General features: G+C 49.7%; 1 protein-coding gene across 16 annotated transcripts in view; it reads right to left on the bottom strand.

Moving 5' to 3' along the window:
- The window catches only part of RALGPS1 (Ral GEF with PH domain and SH3 binding motif 1), a 304597-nt gene that overhangs the window by 41949 nt on the left and 241210 nt on the right, over positions 1-21438 (bottom strand). For all 16 annotated transcript variants that reach the window (XR_012094881.1, XM_008006183.3, XM_073021927.1 and 13 more), the window contains 3 exons: positions 15913-16050; positions 13337-13430; positions 7078-7145 (listed from right to left, as the gene is read on the bottom strand). Coding sequence is in view for 15 of the 16 variants with exons in the window: in XM_008006183.3 (XP_008004374.2) it covers positions 7078-7145; positions 13337-13430; positions 15913-16050 (300 nt within the window). In the remaining variant the exon portion in view is untranslated. The remainder of the gene's footprint in view (positions 1-7077; positions 7146-13336; positions 13431-15912; positions 16051-21438) is intronic.

Here is a 21438-nt window from a genome sequence, read left to right as displayed (position 1 = left end):
GTCAAGGTCAAGCAGAAGAGGCGAGACTCAAACTCACCTCTGGCCAACTCCCTACCTGGATGTGGCCCATATCACCCTATGCTCCAATTACCGCTGTATCCTCTCCCCCAGTTGCTGCAGGCCAAAGAGATGGAGAAAGGCCTAGGGAGGGAGAAGGGCCAAACACCCCTGCTCTCTTGCCACAAGCAGCCAGGCCTGAAGCACCCCAACTAGGCTGAGACAAGGAGATTAGATTTAATGTCAGATCAGGTTTTGAGTTCTGATTCTTACATGGAAGTTGCCTTCTGAGGACCAACTGGGGACAATGTGTGTCTCAAAAGTGACTGCAGGAAAGTCAAGGACATGCCAATGTAATGCTTACTTGCACTGTATGGATACATGGAGCTGCAGGGACAGAGCCCAGAGGCTGTCCAGAGCCTTGGGCTTGGAAGCTGGTTCTGCCACTTCCTCAGTGCATGAGGCTGGGTGAACCCCTGCATCTTCACCTGTAGAATGGGGATGACACTGGCCCCACTTCGCAGTGTCTGTGTCAGGGTCACTGAGTGAGTACATGAGAATACTTACAATGGTGCCCAGCAGAGAGTACATGCTCAGTGCAGCTCAGCTGCTATCACTGGTATTATGCAACTCCTGGAGTCTCTGTTTCCCTCCCGTGGAACAGCTGAGGTGCTGGCTTTAAAACCTATCCACAAAGTCTTTGATGCTGCTCCCATTCAGTGGTAGGGTCTACGTCCCTCTCCTTGGATCTGCAGGCCTTCGGGACTGCCCTGAGCAGCAGAGTGTGGCAGCAGTAAGGCTGCGTGACTTCCGAGGCTGGCTCATAAGGGCTCTGTGATGCAGGGTCTACCCTGCTCTCCTTGGCCATTTGCTCTGGGGGAAAGCCAGCTGCCCTGCAGGAGGCTGCTGATACTGAAGCTGCCACGCTGTGAGGAGGCCCAGGCTTCAGTGGGAGGCCACAGGTAGGTGTTCCACGGCCCCCACTTGTAGCCCCAGCCCCATCTGGCAGCAAGCACTCAGCATGTGAGTGAAGATGGCTCCAGGTGACTCCAGCTCCAGCCCCAGCCCTGTTCAGCTTCCTGACCCACACAGTCTATGCATGTAATAAAATGGTTGTTTCATGTCCTTAGGTTCTGGGGTGGCTCGTGAGTGACAGCAGTACTGGTATGCTGGTGACTGCCCCAGCGGGAGCTCCCTCTGTCCCCCAACCAACTCCCCGATGTCTGGACGGCACCAGAGCCTGCTTGGGCGGCCACGAGCTAACACTCTCAAGAGGTGAGTGTATCACAGGCGCTGGACTAAGGGGACTTCCCCAGAGACCCTGTGACGTATGTCTGTGTGAAGATTCCTATTCCTATTTCTCCAATAGGAAAACAGACTTAGGGGGATCAAACCAACGGCCCAAGGGCCTACAGCTAAGAACTGCTGGAGCCAGGCTCTGAACTGAGCTCTGCCTGACTCCAGAGGTGGTTTCTACCACCAGGCAATACAACAAGGAGATACACAGGTGTGTCAGAGAGCAGTCCTCACAGTGCGAGCACAGAAACCAGAGGCCAAGGCCGAAGATTTTCCTGGACTCGCGGTGCTGCCCAGGAATCTTCCGAGAAAACCTGTCAGTTGGTAAAGCCACGTGGAGGCGGGACTAACAAAATCTGGAAATGTCTTCACCAGTTCCAAAGTACACACGAACATTACTTGCCCTCTCTGGGGGTCAGCGTTCTCTATGATTTTTTTCTCTCCAGGAAAATATTAGTTCATTTATAGAAACTAAACATTACATGTGGAGGGAAAATGGAAAACGTGGCATTCTTGGCCTTTTTTTCTCCACAGACACAGAAACTGAGAAGGTTTCTCCATTTCCTTTCTCACAGCCTATTTGTTGGTATGGATCTGCCCACGCAGTCATTCTGCAGCGGTGGAAAGTGGGGGCCAGCTCTCTGTGGGGGGCAGGGACCATCCCAGAGACAAAGGGCAGCCTCAGCCCACAGACCATTTCGGACGTGAATCAAGGCCTCAGAGGGCGAGACCTGGGCCGCTGTCAATGCCAGGGCAGGTGGGCTAGGTAGAGGGGTAGAGGTGCGGGCGCTGCCTAGAAGAGGGCCAGAGAGACCGCCCGTCACATTGGTCTCGCCCCTACTGCCTCCTTTCAGTGTGCCCATCTTGCCCCTGGCAGTTTTGCTGCCTGTTTCCCCCACTAAAACGTGAACTTTGGGGGGCAGGTTCTTGCCTTCTCTCACTGGGCACCTGGCTCATAGCAAGCCCTTGGCCCGGAAGTCTTGGGTGAATGAACGAATGAGCATGTCTTAGGGCCTCTCCTTGACAGGTGTGGGGGGATGTGCCTACTGGAAAGGGCACCGAGCTGAAGCCTAAACCCCCTCCTGAGGAGCCGGGGAAGCCTGCGTTCCTCCCATTCCTGGGACTGCAAGAGGCACATTCCTGTCCCTGAGTCTGGTCAGGCTCCTGCCACGCAGCTTAGTCTGGCTGCCAGGTCCAGAAAGGCCTCCCTGGAGCTGCCCCTCTGGCTCCGCCTCCCCAGGACCCCAGGCTGCCCCACAGCTGCAGCAGTGCCCGCTCTCCATCTTATGAGGCTGCTAGTGGGAAGCTGGGACCCCAGAGTGTGTCTGAAGCCTTCCAGGCACTCCTCGATCCTCTGGTGATCAATGAAAACCTTCACATCCTGCTTCCAGGGCTGAAGCCAGGGATTTGGAAAATGGGTCGAAAACACTCCTATAAGCTGGGGCTTGCTCTGCTGTGGAAAACTGCCGGCATCAGCACTTCTCCCAAGGCTGTGCCGAGTCAGCAGCCGGCCCACTCTGGAGCTGCCTCCGAGGACCAGGTGCCTACAGGACCCTGTGAGGAGCTTGAAGAGTTGTGGCTGATGGAGGGATTTCTGTCCTGGGCTCTAGGAATTCTAGACTGGGCCCTTCCTCAGGGGGCTTTCAGTCTGGCAGGGCAGACAGACATAGGCAAATAAGCACACAGCTAACTGTGCCATCACTGCAGAGGGAAGCGCCACGGAGGGGCATGAGGGCCAGTTGCGGGAAGGAGCTGGGGCTAGCATGTGCCTGTAAAAACCAGATAGTAAATAGTTCAGGCTCTGCAGGCCACAGGGTCTTTGTCCCAACCACTCAACTCTGCCACTGCTGCATGAAAACAGCCACGGGCAATATGTCAACCCAAGAGGGGTAGCTGTGCCCATATGAAAACAGAGGGCGGATTTGTCCCCCAGTTTGCCAGGGCCTGGTTGTTACAGGGCCTGACCTGATGGGGTGGGGGTGATAGTGGGGAGAAGGCTTCCCCGGGGCAGGGATGTTTAGATAAAAGCTGCAGGCTGATTCAGTGATGAATCACAGAATCCGGCAGAATCACAATATTGACAATTATGATAATCACATCACCACGATCAAGTTCCACCTACCACGTGTGTTCTGTGCTGGGCACTGTGCTAACAACACAACCCTGTGAAGGAGGGAGACTTTATGTCCACTTTACAGATGGAGACACTGAGGCTTGGCAGTATGCTGAGTAGTCTGTTTGCACAATTCGGTTGCATTTTTTGCCCTGCCCACTTGCCACTTCTGGTCGGGGGAGGCTGCCCCCTGAGATGCATCTCCTGGACCCTTTGCCCCTAGCTTTCTACTGGATTTGGCCAAGGAAAGGCTCTGGCAGCAGACTGAGGGCTGGAGGAGAGAGAGGCCAGGGATTTCTCTCTGCTCCCTCCTGCTTCCCCCTCCCTGCCCACAGACCCTGCACAGCCAACCACCCTCCAGAACTCAGCCATTCCTGGGGTTGGTAACACTTCTTCCCCATGCCCTTCAGCCTAGGACTCCAACCTCCCCAGGACCCTGGGCTGGCCCATGGGTGCCTCGCCATGCTTTACTGGTTCTGTTCATTAAAGTCTCTTCATGTGAACCATCTGGGGTCCATTCTGTCCCCTGCCAGGGCTCTGATGCTGGAGGTTGGCTGGCTTGCTGGTTTCTGCTCTCACATGGCTAATAAACAACAGAGCCAAGTAGAGGTGTGGGTGGATCATGGGAAAGGAGGCTGTACCTGAGGAGGCTGGGCCAGGGCTGGCTCCTGGCTCCCCAGCTGACTTCCAGGACAGTCAGGGGTCAAAAGAGGCCAGGAAATGCAGTGCCTCCTTTCCTGCCCCAGGGCCAAGTGAGTGACCCCATTCTTGAGGCCCCCAATTAGCACTTTTAGTTGTCTAAGACCAGCTCCAGGTCTGCAACCTCCTGGTCTTCTCCCTAACCTTAGCAGGGGGAGCCAGTGTTGCTCAGTGCAGACCTGGGCTGGGGGCTGGGGCTGAGGCTGAGGCGGAGGCAGGGCCCTGGGCTCTTCCTCAGGGAGGAGATAGTGGGGCAGATGGTGGTGAAATGAAGGGACCAGCTGGGTCAGATAGATGCCTGGAGGGGAAGAGGAAGCCTCTGTTGCCATCGCCCTGGCAGGAAGCAGCCTACAGGTGTGTTGAATGGCTGGTGCTAGGGAGAGCCAGACTGGCAGATGAGGGCTTGGGCTGGAGGTGAGGCTGGAGGCACCAGGGAGGAGGGGAGCCCTCTGAGCCTCAGTCATGAGGCTGCAGCACCAGGACCCCCTCCACACTTGGACCAGTGTACACCCGAGGCCCACCCAGAGCTGCCGCCTGGCTCTGCATCCACCCATCTGTCCACCCACCCACTCACCCATCCATCCCTCTCCTCCAAAAACCCTACGAAAATTGAGCATCTACAAAAGGCAGGCATGATGCCAGGTGCTGAAGATTCAATGAGGAATGAGTCAGGCCCAGTGACCAGACAGAGAATAATGACAAGTTGTGGTGAGTGCCATAAAGAAGCCAAGAGCTGAAATAAAGGCCGCCCTGAGCCCAACAGGATGAGCAGCAGCAGACCACGAAAACGAGGGGAAGAAGGTCTAAGGCTTGAGCAAGGGGCCTGGGGAGGAGAACTTCACAGAGGCCTTGCTCCTCTCAGGCAGAGGTGAGGCTAGGATGTGGCCTGTGGATGGCCAGAGCCACTAGGGAGAGGCAGAGTTGGCTCACGCCAAGGTGAACACCACCCTGGGCCTGACCCTGGGCCCTCCACCTCTCCCTGCTCAGTGGCTCCAGCACGGAATCAGGCAGCAAGAAGGGGCACTGGGAGATGAATATTCCAGAGCTGTCTGAAGAGCAACAAGTGTGGCATGGAGACTTCTTGGCATTTAGAGAAGTCCAGGGATGTGGCTCATCCTGTTAAGGCTATTGAACTGAAGAGGCTGCAAAGGCCAGACAGGCCTCTTATTCACACTACTTTGGAGGGGACTCGGAAGGACAGACCACCACTTCCATTTTGCTCCAGAATTCTGGCACTATCTCCCAAAGCAATAGGCTAGTCTTTGCTAGCATTCCTTCTGTAGCTCTAAACAACGGCTGTCTCCTACAGTCTTCCGATAGGAACCCTGCCCCGCTCCCTCCCCCTCCCCCACAGGTCAGGTGTAGGTGACTGAGCATCCAAAGGGAGCAATGCTGACCGAGGGGGAAGCTGTTCTAGAATGTCAGAGATGACAAAGTAGAGACAAGACCAGCACTAGGAGCTTTCCTTCTGGCCACCCTTGCTGGGGGCACCTGCCACATATGGAAGGCAATGGATTTGGAAGACTGCAAGAGATATTTTAATACTGGGCTTATGGAAACCCTGTGAAAATCAAGTTACCGCCAGGACTGTCTTGAGGTATAGACAACAGCATTTCCAAAGGCCTAGAGAATCAACCAGCATGTCTCTCTAAGATACCAGAGGCCCCGAGGGGTGCTGGAGGCAGGGTCCGGCTTGTACAGTGCAGCCAGGAGAGGCTGGAAAAGGCAAGCAGCCCGGAGTCCCCCCAGGAATCAGGGCAGAGCCTTACTGGGTGGGGCTCATGAGAGGCTGCCACACTGGCCCTATGGGCTCTGTGGTCCTGTGTCCACCAGGAGCTGTTACAGAGGTTGGCCTGGCACCGGAGAGTGAGGAGAGTGGCTTGAGCAGGTCAACGGGCTAGGGCAGGTGTGGCACCAGGTAGCAGCTTGCAACAGCCACCCCCTTACAAACACGGCACATCAGACTCTGAGCTGAGTGCCTTCGAAATAGCATTTTGTTTTTGACATTCCAGCATTCCTCAGAGGAGGGTTTCATCATCCCATTTTATAGGTTTTTTGTTTTTTGTTTTTTTTTTTTAAAAGAGGCCCAAAGGGGTAAGTCACTTGTCCAAGACTGCAGTGGCCTAGAACCCAGGGTGCTATGATCTAGAGCACAAACCAGCGGGAGGAAGTGCTGTTGGGTTCCCCTCGACCCCCCACCCCGCCGACCTCTCCCTGGACAGCCGTGGAGATCAGCTCCTGTCACTGAGAGCCAGTTGGAATATGAGTAAAAGGTAACCATTAAATAATAACGATGCAGCAGCCAACACTGAGCGCACTTTCACAATGTTAGTGTGAGCAGAGCACTTTACAGCAGGCATGAGCTTACTCAGGCATTACAACAACCCGAGAAGGTAAGTCCTCATATTATCTTCATTCTGTGGATGAGGCCACTGAAGATTACAGGTAAAGCGACAAAGCCAGGAAACGGCGGAGCTCGGGCTTGACTGCAAAGCCTGGGCTCAGATCACTAGGGGACAGGGTATGTGTGTGTGTTTCACAAGTCTGATGAGCCACCTGCATCTGGTGACACCAAATATCCTGGGCATCCTCCACACCCCTCCAGGGCACACCCCTCCAAGCCTGGGCAGCAGCCCTGCTAAGGGTCCAGAGAGCCTGGAGAAGATGCTGGGGCTTTCTCTACCTTGTGTGTGCTCCCAACTTGGGGCTCTGATCCTGCCTCTCTTGGGGTTGTTCAGGCCCAGGCTCTAACACGCAGGATCTTCCAGGGAGCCCTGACACAGGGGGAAGCACACAAGTCCTGCATGATCAGGAGCCTGGGCAGACTGGGGCAGGAGGGCTGTGAACAGGGAGAGCTGAGTCTGCTAAGCTGCAAACTTCACTTGCCCTTGGGCTCCCCAGTCAAGGCCAACTCTGGCAGCCACAATTAGGCTATGAAGCGGGTTTGCTCCCACTCGAGGTAGCTACAATACCTGCAAGATCTTCCTTGGAAGAGACTAGTCTTGGAGAGCTGCTTCCTGGTTCGATTCTGAGCGACAGTCTGAAAACAAAGATTTTCATAAGATCAGATGGGCTCTGGTTTACCACACAGGAACCTATTTGGGGCTGGGAAAAGCTACTGTAGTCACAGAAGCCAGGAATACTGTGAGATCTGCTCCAGATCACAGTCACTTCCCTCTGAGGTCTCCAGGGGGTTTCCACAGCCAAGAAACAATGGTTAAGAAAGACAAAGTGAAAAGGACTTGAGTATGTCCTCCTGTCTACTGAGCACAGATGTGTTCACTCTGAACCAGTATATTTTCTAGATGAGGAAACTGAGGAGTGGTGAGGTTAAGCAGCTTCCCCAAATTCATAGGATTAGCAAGTGGCAGAGAAGGGGATCAAACCCAGGACTGTCTGACTCTGAACCAGAGTTAGTTTTTTTTTTTTTTTTTCTTTTTCTTTTTTTTTTTTTTTTAGATGAAGTCTTGCTCTGTTGCCAGGCTGGAATGCAGTGGTGCAATCTAGGCTCACTGCACCCTCCGTCTCCTGGGTTCAAGTGATTCTCCCGCCTCAGCCTCCCAAGTAGCTGGCTGGGAATACAGGCATGCGTCCCCACCCCCAGGTAATTTTTCTATTTTTAGTAGAGACAGGGTTTCACCATGTTGGCAAGGATGGTCTCGATCTCTTGACCTTATGATCTGCCCGCCTCAGCCTCCCCTTTTTTTGAGACAGAGTCTCGCTCTGTCACCCAGGCTAGAGTGCAGTGGCAAGACCTCAGCTCACTGCAGCCTCTACCTCCCAGGTTCAAGCGATACTCGTGCCTCAGCCTCCCGAGTAGGTGGGATTACAGGTGTGTGCCACCATGCCTGGCTAATTTTTGTATTTTTAGTAAAGACTGGGTTTCGCCATGTTGGCCAGGCTGGTCTCGAACTCCTGAGCTCAAGTGACCAGCCTGCTTCAGCCTCCCAAAGTGTTGGGATTTACAGGCATGAGCCACCACACATGGCCTCTGAACTGGAGTGTTTAATCATTACACTGCACTCCCCGTCATCAGATGCCCTTAGAGAGGGACAAGGCAATGGACATGCTATGAGGACTGGCCCTCCAATATATCTTTTTAAAGCACTGATTAAGAACTTCTGGGTGAAAATGACAGAGTGAGACTAGATACCAGACCCTCCCTCTCCTTCCAAAACCAACAAAAAATTATAAAAGCTTATGAGTAAAAGAACTCACCAGGTGCAACTAAACAAGGGTAGGGGAGTAATTTAAAGCCATGAACTTCAAAGAATTACAGTCAAGGAAAGAAAAAGAGGATTCTGAAACTGGACCAAGGGTTGTATCATGGCATGGCTCCCGTCAAGCCCAATGAGGGGTCTCACTGGGTCTGAGTGGGGGTCCTTATTGTTCCCTCTGCTGAATGGAACCAGATGCTGATGAAATAGGTCGAAAGCACAGCAGCTCCTCTGATGGAAATGAAGGCTCCATGGGGCGTGATGGGAAACCTGAGGGTATCTCTAGGAATGGGATACAGCTCCCCAAAGAGGTGAAGGACACTCCAACATAGGCCTTTTGCCAGAACCCACATATGTGAAACAGACTGCTTGCTTACTGCCTCCACAGAGCCTGAGCCTTCTACTCCCCCAGGCTACAGAAAAGGAGAAAAACTAAAACCCCTGGACCTCCCAGCTAGCAGTAAGGGGTTCCCCTCTCACACACATGGGAGGAGGGCCAGACATCTCCCCCACCCTCATATGAGAGCCGTGGAACATCCAGACAGAGCCTCTCAAATGGGAGCCAGAAGAAGAGAAATAGTATGGCAATACAGCCAACATCCTCTTACAAAAGAAGGAAAGAACAGGTGAGCAGTGCCCAATGGCCTAACCAAGAACGCAGCCCCAGGAGCAGAGGAAATCCCCGCAAGTGCTTAGAGCAGTGGAACAACTTATTAAAAACACAAGTAAAACAAAACCTGAAAAATGAGATGCTAAAACAAAACTTGAAAAATGAGATGAAAAAGGAGATTGAAGACCTAGGGGGAACAAATCCAGGACTGAAATAAGAGAGTGCTGAATGAATACCTAAGTAGAAACAGACAATCACAGTGACAGCTGATGAACAAGGTGGAGACTGCCACTGTTAGCAAGAAGCGAATGGATATGACGGGCAGAGAGCATCCAACACAGATTCCTGGAATCCCTGGAAGAGAGAAGCCACGAAATGGCACAGAAGTAGTCAAAGATACGAACAAAAGGAATTTTTCTGCCATGAAGAAAGATGACGACACCATGGTCTGGGGAATCTGGTACAGAACGCTCTACTCGGAGGCATTCTCTTATGAAACTTTTGAACTTTAAGGAATTCTTCACCTACCCGGCAGACAAGACCCTTAACAAGAGGAAAAAAAACAAAATCAGCTGGGTTCATTCTCCACAGCATCACCCAGAGCCAGAGGCAATGGCACACGGCCTGCAGCGCTGAGGGAGAGAAGCAAAGGAGGGCAGCCAGCAAGGCCAGCCTCAGTCCAATGCAGGCATTTCCCTGAGAGAAGGCAGGGTATACGGGCCCTGTGAGCACTTTTATTTCTTTGGTGGAGCATTGGTAGGGGGACCTACTTCCTGATGAAATGCAGCTAAATAAGGGACTGATTAAAATAAAGACTCCAAGAACGGAGAAGCTATGGGGAAACAACAGGTGGTAAAAACTGAATCTGTTTACAAATGGTAAATAGTAGGAATTATGATTCCTGAACATGTTTATGTTATAGACTTGGATTATGTGGTAATAATAATGCAACTAACAAAAAGTTGGAAGCTGGTGAAGTAGAGGTTAAGGAAGGGGGAGAGGGCTAATATTCTCATCTTTCATAACCAGAGTTGGCTGACATTGTTCACAATGGAAACCTAGTTAAAATAAAACTTATTGACTCAAGCCTCCTAATGTTTTTCCTGACCTCTTTTATTGTTATTATTATTATTATTATTTTGAGATGGAGTCTTACTCTGTCATCCAGGCTGGAATGCAGTGGCACAATCTCAGCTCACTGCAACCTCTGCCTCCCAGGTTCAAGTGACTCTCTTGCCTCAGCCTCCTGAGTAGCTGGGATTACAGGTGCGCGCCACCATGCCCGACTAATTTTTGTATTTTTAGCAGAGAGAGGGTTTCACTGTGTTGGTCAGGCTGGTCTTGAACTCCAGACTTCAGGTGATCCACCCTCCTTGGCCTCCCAAAGTGCTGGGATTACAGGTGTGAATAGGCATGAGCCACTGTGCCCGGCCCTCTTTTGTTAACCTTAGAAGGCTCTTTTGGAAAATAATCTCTCTTTTGGTAAACAAATATTTATTTAAAGAGTAGCATTTTTTTTCATATTTCAGTTTTTTCTGGTTAAATTAAAATGAAATTAAAGTTAGTATTTTAAATTAAAAATAGCCAGTGTAGTAGAATCCAATTTTAATATTCTATCCTTCCATCCATCCATCTATCTATCCTTCCCTACATATATATACATTTTCTATGCATAGAAAAATGTCCAAAAGTATGTTTACTTAATGCTAATGGTCATGCTTTCTAAGTAATGGGAAATCGGGTAATTTTTCTTAAATAAAATAAAATAGAATAAAGGCTGTGGGAAATAAAGTACCGGTTGGACCTCTTGGCATAGTATCTCCAAAGCAGATGGGGGAGAATGTCAGCAATGCAATGCCACCAATGTAATAACTAAGCCATTGCATCCTTGTGGGTGAGGAGCCAGCCTCCAGATGTGAGTTGGGCCACAGAGTGTGGGTCCTCAAGCAGAATCACAGGCTCTACCCATCTCTTGCCCCTTGGAGCCTGGACCTCCCTGGGAAGGAACTCCCTCAGTGGTCTGAGGGCCGGGGGTGAGAATGCAGGCTTCCTCCCTGGGTCTGTCCACTTTGCCACAACAAAGAGCCTTTGTAAAAAGCCAGGCTGACTGTTGTTTAGTATCAGGTGCTGGGGTGCTCAACATCCTTCAGAATAGAAGGAGTAATTACTCATGATTTGCAGCTTGTCCAAAGATTATCTCATGGTCAGAAGTATTTATAGGCCATTTTTCTCTCTAAAGCATATCAGTGTTAATGAAAAACCACTGTCTCCTTTATCACAATACCGGTGCATAAATGGAAAATATTACCCCAGAAACTAAGTGGGAATAATTTTGTACTGCAGGGCACTCTTTTCAGGAACAGCAAATGCTTTGTAAATAAATAAAATGAGCTTGCTTTGTGGCAAGCATAATTTTAGTGGTAATCTCTGGCTTTCATCTACTGTTGTTACTATTATGTAACAGATCACATTTTCATATTATATTTTAACAAATTATTATATAAAACAACTAAAAGCGGCCGGGCGCGGTGGCTCAAGCCTATAATCCCAGCACTTTGGGAGGCCGAGACGGGTGGATCACGAGGTCAGGAGATCAAGACCATCCTGGCTAACACGGTGAAACCCCGTCTCTACTAAAAAATACAAAAACTAGCCAGGCGAAGTGGCGGGCGCCTATAGTCCCAGCTACACGGGAGGCTGAGGCAGGAGAATGGCGTAAACCCGGGAGGCGGAGCTTGCAGTGAGCTGAGATTCGGCCACTGCACTCCAGCCCGGGCGACAGAGCGAGACTCCGTCTCAAAAAAAAAAACAACAACAATAACAACTAAAAGCATTATGTCTATGTTCCAAAAGAACCACCTAGGGAGCTTTGAAAAAACAAATTTTCGGGCCCCACCTGAGACATAGGGCCCATAGAGAGTTTCCCAGGTGACTCTGGTTCATAGCCCCGGCTGCAGACCACTCCTGTAAAGCTGACCAGGGGGCACTGCTTGAACATTCGTTCCCCTTAGGGTCTTTCCTGGTGAGTCAATTGTGGGTAATGTGGGGGTTGCTCTGTTCTCTACACTTTTCACTAACTTAGATGAAGACCATGTAGTCTGGCTAATCAAATTCACAGACACAAACCTGGAAGAGATAAACAATTTACTGGATAACAAGATTCCAAGGAATCATGGCATATTGGAAGCCATCATAAGATAAGATTTAAAAGAATACAGATGCTCCTCAACTTACGATGGGGACACATCCCAATAAACTCATCATAAGTTGAAAATATTACAAGTCAAAAATGCATTTAATACACTTAACCTACCAAACACCATAGCTTAGCCTAGCCTACCTTAAATGTGCCCAGAACACTTACATGAGCTTACAAAATCATCTAACACAAAGCCTATTTTACAATGAAGTGTTGAATATCTCACGGCATTTATTAAATACCATGCTGAAAATGAAAAACAGACTGGCTGTATGGGTATTCGAAGTACAGTTTCTACCGAATGTGCGTTGCTTTTGCACCACTGTAAAGCTGAAAAACCATTAAGTTGAGCCATCCTAAGTCGGGGACCATCTGGGAACGTGAAGTTGACATTTAGGTGGTAAATGATTGATTACAAGATGGCTGGGACTTGCCTTAATACCAGGACATATGAAAAAGTACTGAGGTTCTTAGTCTCAAGCTGAAAATGAGCCAAGAGGACTTCCAAGCAGTATGGCAGACAGGGTTAACATGAAAAATCCTTCTTTTCCCTCCAAATACATAGAAATGCTGGATAAATTCCCAGATGCCACAAACGAAGAAAGCACTGAAAGCCTCAGCAGGGTTAGTGGAAGATGAGGCCAAAGGGCCCATGGGGTTGTTATGAGAACTGGGTCTACTCCACAGGGGCTCTACAGGGAAGGAGGTAGGGCCCTGAATACTGCAGAGAGCTGAGAGTTATAAAGAATTGTCTCATCCATGAAACAAGCTCTTGGAGATATGGCTAGAAGCTGTCTTGCCACCCAGCACTGTGGGTGGGGGACTCACTTGTGAGAACCAGAGCACCAAGCCTGTGCCATTCACAGCTGTGGAGTCCAAGTTCATATTATCTGTGCCATGTGGGAAAGCCACACTGAGAAGTTAACACAACACCTTCCTCTGAACCGGGGGGCCTATGAGGATGGGGCAGAGATGGGTATGAGAGCTGTTCAGACATCACCACTGTGGGGCTGTGAGGTCGAAGATCACACTGCACGCGTGTGCTTGTGTGTGCTGGGGCCTGGGTGCTACTGCCGTGGACGTTGATAAGCCCTGCAGGTGGCTACTCACTGGTCCTAACAAGGGCTAGGCCACTTGCAGGGACCTGAACGCTAAAGACAAAGGTGGGGCTGGGAGGTCTGACACAGGAGTAGGTGGGGACTTACTTGTAGTTGTCATCTTCCACAAACTTCTGGAGCTCTTCAATGTAGCGTACGGACTTCAGGTACTTCTGCACATGGGGCAGCGTGGTGAGGTGATCTGCAAAAGGTGGACCAAATCCAGAGACGTTAGACTCTCCCCCTCTTTAGGCCCCCAGATAAGAAGTATAGAAATCACTGATTTCAGATGCCCCTGGGATAGCGAGACTCATTCACTCTTCCAGCAGTTGCTGATGCTCTTTGGGGACTGGCCCTGTGCTGACTACTGGAACGTGGTGGCGGGGATCATCAGGCCTGGGTTCTGCCCTCAAGGAGTGCCCCCCAGATGACTAGGCCTTAGTCACCACACTCTGAGGTCACCATGTTTTTTTAGCCAGGAAGGAGGAGCTGTGCCTCCACTCAGATATCAGGGGCTGGGGAAAGATGGCTCCCTGGCCTCCAGAACAGACCAGAGCCAGGTGTCTGTGCCCTAAAACAGGTTTCCACTGGGGTAACTGGGCAAGCCTCCTATACCTACCCACCAGCTGTGTGACATGAATGCAAGAATGAATGAACAGACCCTGCCCAGCCAGGTGTGGAGGCCTAACCCAGAAGCTGGCCTATGACTGGAACTGCTGCATCCTAGGAAGAAAGGCAGGGGTCCAGGCACCTGAACATGCCTGTGCCAGGCTCTGCAGCAGGTAATTTTACAGGAGTCATCTTCGTTAACCTTCACACCTGCCTCATGTGGGAGAAACAATATCCCCATTGCACAGAAGAAACTATGGCAACCTGCACAGGTCGCATTGCTGAGAAGGGCAGAGCTGGGTTTGGACTCCAGGTGATGGGAGGCTTCTGCCACATGGTGTTGCCCATCTCTGGAGGGACTGGTGTCTGCTCTCTGCAGACCTTCATAGTCACTGCACTCCTTCTGAGAGGGCCACTGGGTGGGACAGAACAAGCCAAGAGGAGAGGTGGAGGGAGTAGAGGAGGTCATGAAGAGGAGCAGAAAAGAGGGTGGGGAGGACCCTCGCTTTCTGGGGAGGTGCATCCAGGTGCAGCAGGAGCATCTGATGGCTCTGGCCCTTCATAGCGAGATTCTGAGCAGATCATTTTGTTTCTCTGAAGCCTCAGTGTCCTCTCTGTGAAGTGAGGATGACACCTGTTTCACAAAGCTGATGGTGGAGATGGCGCAGGTGAAGGTGAACAGTGGTAAGAGAGCATTTGCTGGGCTCTCGTGAAACGCCAGGGACTGTGCTAAGGGCTCTGCATGAATCCTATCTCCATTTTCATGCATGGGAAAACCCTCAAGGGGAGAAAGTGACTTTTCAAGAGACAAAGCTGGAATAGGAACCGGAGTCCATCTGACCCTGAAGCCCATGTCTGTGGTTGCTCTGCTGGCCAGCGGGACAATAAGTGTCCGTGTATTTGTGTTGGAAAGGGCCTGGGCCAGGCGAACCCTGCACTGGGAATACAGGTGCCTCCTACCCTTCCTGTCAGAGGAAAGCTGCCCTGAAGTGTGGGAACCCCCACCCTGCCTGGGGATGCTGTGCAGGGGCTGGTGAGCAGGGCTCTTGCTTCGGTGAACCCACCCTGGCTTCCCGGTGACATTCCCAAACGGAGGCTGTGGATTTTCTCACACCCTATGCACAGCAGGTGAGGCCGGGTTCCTTCCTACCACCCCACTTTGGTGCTTCCAGACTTTTACTCCTCTGCCCTCTTGTGAAAGCCTTGCTCCCCAGAGGCAGGTGCCTAGAACCCCACACCCCATGCACCACACCCCTTTCACGGCTGACTTTGGCTGACTGGCCGCCTGCTCATCAGTGCTAATTCCCAGAAGACTTGAGCACCTGGCTCACAGTCAAGCTCCACACCCCAAGTCTGCCATCTTCTCGGGTAAAATCAATCCCCACATGGATGGCCCATCCAGCATTCTGACATCATCTCCAGTGATTTTCTCCATCCCTCTTACACACCCACCATCATGGGCACACTGTGGATCTGGCCACGTGCAGCAGAGTGTGGCCAAGCCCCTTACCACATCGATTCCCTTCTCCTAGGCCCACAGCTAGATTATATTTCCTAGTCCCTGTCAGCAAAAGTGGCCTGCACTGGCCACTAAAACCCTGGCCCATAAAACCCACCCTTGTATTGTTCTCTCTCATCCTGCACCTGCCAGCTGGATGCAGAGTCCAGGGGAGGATTCTCAGGCCATGGAGACGGCAGAGTCACAGAAGAAAGAAGATAGATCCCCGAATCTGCTTGGAGGAGAGCTGCCCAGAAAGCTCTTCATGAATGAATGACCCAGGAGCCAGAAAGACCTGGGCTCTGCCACTCACTAGATGTGAGATTGTGGATGGACAAGTGACTAAACTGTTTTCAGCCTCAATTTCCTCACCTGTAATACAGAGATAGTAACACCTAGTTTGCACAGCTTTTGAAGATCAAACCTATGTATAAAAGAATCTAGTACATGTTTGATGCTCAAGATATTAAAATGAAGAACTTTGTAATTCTTTTTCTGGTTTCTAGAGCTTTCTCACTGATAGGACCCAAATTTCAATGAGGCAAGATTTCATAATTCTAACAACAAGGGTACTAACCATAGCTGCAGGAAACTTGTAAATCAGCAATTATTCGAAGAATATTGTTCATCTGATTGGATCTTTGTTCATTTTCCATGATGCTGCCTGAGGCAGGATATGCAGAATCAATGTAGATTAAATCCAGAAGATAGATTCCTAAAATTAAAGAAGATATTTCATGACGGAAGGAGCTTACCACAAACCAGAACCAAAGAGCACAAAACAGTACTGATCTGCTAAAAAAATATAAAGGATGACTTACGGAAAACTGAGATAATCTTTGGACTTTAATTCTAATCCTGATTACTAATTTTTTCACACAGCACTGCCCAACTATAAATCAAACATCTGAGCAACAACCACAACGTATGCCGGCAAGATTTCAGCGTTTCTAGTTCAAATACTCTCCAGCAATAAGGCTTTTACCTGCAACCCAACCAGAAAATAACAGGATGTGAAAGGGCTGAGCACTTGTGTCTCTTACCAACTGCTAAAGTTTAATAGGTCTAAGGTGCCATGTCCAGGAGAACACCCATTTGGGCTGAATTCAGTTTTTCCTTTATTTGCCCAGCTGTCTGTCTATTTGTCTGTCTGTTACCCCACCTCCACCTCACCATACATTAACTAAGAAACAAAAGAAAAAATTAAAAACGCAACAGCTCTCAGTACAAAGAACTAAAGCTAGAGAATTTGGCCAATGGGGCTTAATAAGAAAATAAGATGTGAAATAAAAATACCGCTATGTTACAGAAATAGTAACATCTAGTTTTCACAGCTTTTGAAGATCAAACCTATGTCTAAAAGGATCTTAATAAGATCCATCACAGGCCAGTGATAAGCTGGGGGGATTTGAGGACAAACTGCCTGGCTGGGGAAGGGGAAGGGCCGCTGGCTATGCAGCCACTACACAGCTCTTAGCTGGCTGACTAGCTGCAGGGCCGAGCTCCAGACCACCTGGAGATCTGCATGGGCCAAGGATGGAACATCCTTTCAGCTGCCCTCCATGAGCACCGTTATTGTGCCCACCACACTGGCAGAGTTGGGCAGGAGAAGTGACATAAAGCAGAATTCAAGGCAGAAAACATTAAGCAAAGCAAGGAAGAGGGCTTGCTCTAAAAAACAAAAGTCCAGGTGATCAGGAATATCTAATGGTTACAAATTTCTATGCATAAAGAAGTAACACATCAAATTATACATAGTAAAAAAAAAGTTACAAATGAAAAGTGAGTTCATGAAAAACACAACCATAGAGGGAGGCTTTGGTATATCTCTTCCAGAATTTATGTAAGTATATATGTATACATCATACACACACATATATATACATACATATATCGATGCAGTGATATAGTATTACAGTAACAAAGTTAACAAGCTTGGGGCAGAGCATGGTGGCTCATGCCTGTAATCCCACCACTTTGGGAGGCCGAGGTGAGTGGATTGCTTGAGCCTAGGAGCTCGGGACCAGCCTGGGCAACATGGCAAAACTCCATCTCTACCAAAAATACAAAAATTAGCTGGGCATGGTGGTGCATACCTGTAGTCCCAGCTATTTGGAAAGCTGAAGCAGGAGGATTGCTCAAGTCCAGGAGGAGGAGGCTGCAGTGAGCTGAGATCGTGCCGTTGCACTCCAGCCTGGATGACAGAGCAAGACTCTGTCTCAAAAAACAAAAACAAAACAAAAAAATAGGCCAGGCACGGTGGCTCATGCCTGTAATCCCAGCACTTTGGGAGGCCAAGGCAGGCAGATCACCTGAGGTCAGGAGTTCAAAACCAGCCTGGCTAACATGGTGAAAGCCCATCTCTACCAAAAATACAAAATTAGCTAGGTGTAGCGGTGGGCACCTATAATCCCAGCTACTCGGGAGGCTGAGGCAGGAGAATCACTTGAACCCAGGAGGTGGAGGTTGCAGTGAGCTGAGATCGGGCCATTGCATTCCAGCCTGGGCAACAGAGCAGGACTCTGTCTAATAATAATAACAATAATAATAATAATAAACTTGGTTTTCTATAAATGAAAATAGTTCTTTTCAGGTACCCATGGAGTATAAAACTTGATTAAAGAAAACCTCAGTAAGTCCTAGAAAGTAAATGCTGTATTATCTATTTTCATTGACCTTACTACATCTAGGATTTAACAATAAATACAGAAAAAAAAGAAAAAAAAAAAACAACTAACCATTTGAAAACACACATGCATGCACACACATTCATGTAACTCTTAGGTCAAAGAAAAAAAAAAATCTGTTTGAAGAATTTATTTGAGGACAATGACAAGGAGAACACTACATATTAAAACTTATGGGTTCTGACCAAAGTGGTAATCAGGGAGAAATTTATGGCCTTAAAAATTTACTATTAAACAACTAAGAATTATTACAAACATTGGAATTAACTTGGTTAATTACATAAAAGTTGTGAGGGTTTGTGCATGGATAGATGAGCACTGCACTAAGAGTTATAGGTTCATTATCTGATTTATTCTTCTAACAACCTATTTTACAGAGAAGGAAAAGGAAACTCAGAGAGGATGTGTAACTTGCTCAAGGTCATGCAGCTGGTAAATGATAGAGACAGGAGTCGAACCCAAGCCTGCCCCCTCCAGAGTACACACTTCCTGCCGTTACAGTGGAGCACTGGTGCTAGATACCATGAGTCATTCGTCTGCTTTTAAAATAGATGCACATTGTTACGGGAAACTGTTAAATCACAGAAACATATGCTGATGCTTCTCACAGGAGCCATTTCCACTTCCTTTCTTCCTGGCGGTACCATGTTTCCAAAATTTTAATAATTAGAAATAATTTCCCTTGTAGAGAAGCTCCAAGTTTGGTGAGTTTGAATCCACAGATTTATCCTCTCTCTTCACCTTGTTTTTCTTCTCCCCTCTTAAAAATGTAACTCAGTTACCACCCTGAAGTCTTCGCAACGGCAATCCTGAACATGCTATTTCTGCTTCAATTACAGCAAAAAGCATCCTCTAGTGCATGGCAGGGAGTGAAGAGATGTGGGACATGGGGCAGCTTTATTCCAGACGCAATGTGCAGACCTCGGTCCAGCTGGCTCAGAGTGGCAGAGTGAAAGCTCAGCCCAGGAGCAGAGAAACTGGAGAGTAGGATGGGGGGAAAGGAAACTTGCTCCCTGGGGATCAAATCCAAGACAGGAACTTCCCTCCTGTCCCATGGGATCCTGCCACCAACCCTGCTAAGTAGGAGGAGAAAACTAAGCTCAGAGAGATTAAGAAACCTGCCCAAGGCCTCACAGCAAGGGTGATGGAATTTGAACCCAGGTCTATCAGGCTACTACACCCATGTTCCCACTCACTGGTCATCAGAAACACAGAGGGAGTTGCTTTTTCTCAAGTAACACCCTCAACACGAAAGGTGCACCCTATGCTGCCCTGTGAGGACAGGTGCCGGGCACTGGGCCTCCTCTTGGGTTCCTGGAGGTGGATCGCTGAGTGGTGCTCTGCAAACGGAGGCCCACAGAGTTCATAATTCCCCTCTACAAAACATGCAGATGCTCACACCTGCCTACTCCTCAAGACCCAGGAGTGTAAGTTAAGGCCATACCTGCTGAGGACTGGGTAGAGCACCCCTCAAAAGGAAGCCTCCTGGCTCCAGTGACGTGGGGAGACCTTGAGCCTAGGCAATGCCTGGAAAGAACCTCCATATAAATAGCCTTTTCACTCCCACAACAAAAACCACAGCACAAGTGGCAAATCTCCTACAGTTAACGCTGCACAAATCCACAGAAATCTTTTCAGTACTGTATTAGTCCACAACAGAGATATGTATAAGCCTAAACTATAATGAAATCATAAGAATAACTACCTTCCACTTGAACCGTGTCAGGCACAGTGCTGAGTTCTACATGGAGTTGGCACTCCCCACAACTGCACTCAGACACTTGTTTGCATCAGGCCTAACTAACGCCTCAAGGGCAGGAAGTGTGTCTTGCTCCAGGAGCTCAACCTCCACCATCTAGAACCGAGCACACAGGAGCTGCCTGGTAAATGCTGGCTGACAAAGGAATGCATGAGTGAAGGCATACTTTATTTAATCATACAATAAACTTATGAAGCACATGTTACCCTCGTTTTGTGGCTGAAGAGAGAGCCACCATCAGTCAAGTGATGACAGAGAGCTAATGCTTACCGAGCACTTACTGGGTGCCAGGTCCTAAACTAAGAGCTTTGCCCAGATTATTGATTCATAAGAAAAATGCTGTTGTCAGGGAGGTTTCACTGTGATTTTATAGGGGAAGAAACTGAAGCTGAGAGTGGTTACACCGCTTGTCTATGGCCACACAGCTGGGAAGTGGCAGAAGCAGGATTTGAGCACAGGTCTTTCCAGGTTGCCTATGGGCGGTTCTTCTTTTACTCCAGCCAGACTCTCATGTATGGCAGCCAGTGAGGCAAGATAGGGGCATAGGTGAACCCAAGCTATGGCTGTCCCTGCCTGACTTCCCCTATGGGGTCAACACTCTCCAAGAGGGCTCATGACTCTACTGTAGCTGCCTCCCCTGTGCCATCTACCACCTGCTACTATCCACCTCCCTCACGCCCACTGTGGTCAGTCTGGTCAGCCCCCAGGTCCCATCATTAGTGTCCCATCCAGTCCTGGGGGCCCTTCCAGCTCTGCCACATGACAAGCAGCCGTGGTATATGTGACAGAACGTGGGGCACGGATCCAGGAGACTCGGAACCCTGGCTCTGCCACTCACCAACTGGGTGGCCTTAGGCGAGCCTTTTTACCTCCCAGGGCCTCAGTTTCCTTGACTGTGAATAAGGGTAATAACAGTGGTTTACAGGAGTCTCCCAGTCCAGGGCCTGGACCACTGAAGTGCATAAGAAGCTGAGCTGACCTTATGGCTGGCCCTGTTTGAAGCAGCAGCATGGGAGGAACAAGACCAGCTGGGTTTGCCACAACCATGGATGGCGCCCATATGCCGACTGCATGGTGGCCACGCCTCAGTTGGACCAGTGCTTGGAGCTGTCACCTGGGCTGGGACAGCACAGCTGGACATCTCACTTCCTATTCCTATACACACAGAGTTACTATAGCAGATGACACTGTGATGTTGGCCTTATGAAGATGGACAGTAATGGGATCAGCCACTGGCCCTGGCTGCCTTGGGGTTGGACAGTGCCAGGGACCAGGCAAGGCTGAGAGGTGCAGACCTGTTAGGGGAAACGACCCTGACAGTAACAGCCACTGTCTACTCTAGGGAAGTTAGGTATTGCTTTTACCATGGCACCTTGGCAATGACCCGGTACAGAAGGCACTCCTGTTCCCCACCATCCCCACCAAGGGATGAGGATTACAGGCACAGAGTTGGCGGTGTGAGGACCCCTGCTGTGGCCTGTCTTCCCCCAATCCCCAGGACACTGCTGGCAGCTGGCATCTGCCCCATGGCCATGCCCACCCGCAGACTGGACCTCCTCTGAGACAGATCCCAGACCATGCTTGGGCTCTGCTCCCTCCTTCCATGCCCCACACAAGGCCTGGTGACACCGCTGTAGCTGCCACATGAGTGCCAACC

Source organism: Chlorocebus sabaeus, chromosome 12, assembly GCF_047675955.1.
Source record: "Chlorocebus sabaeus isolate Y175 chromosome 12, mChlSab1.0.hap1, whole genome shotgun sequence".
Taxonomy (NCBI): domain Eukaryota; kingdom Metazoa; phylum Chordata; class Mammalia; order Primates; family Cercopithecidae; genus Chlorocebus; species Chlorocebus sabaeus.
The sequence above is the reverse complement of the archived record's forward strand: the minus strand, read 5'-3'. Positions and strand labels throughout refer to the sequence as shown.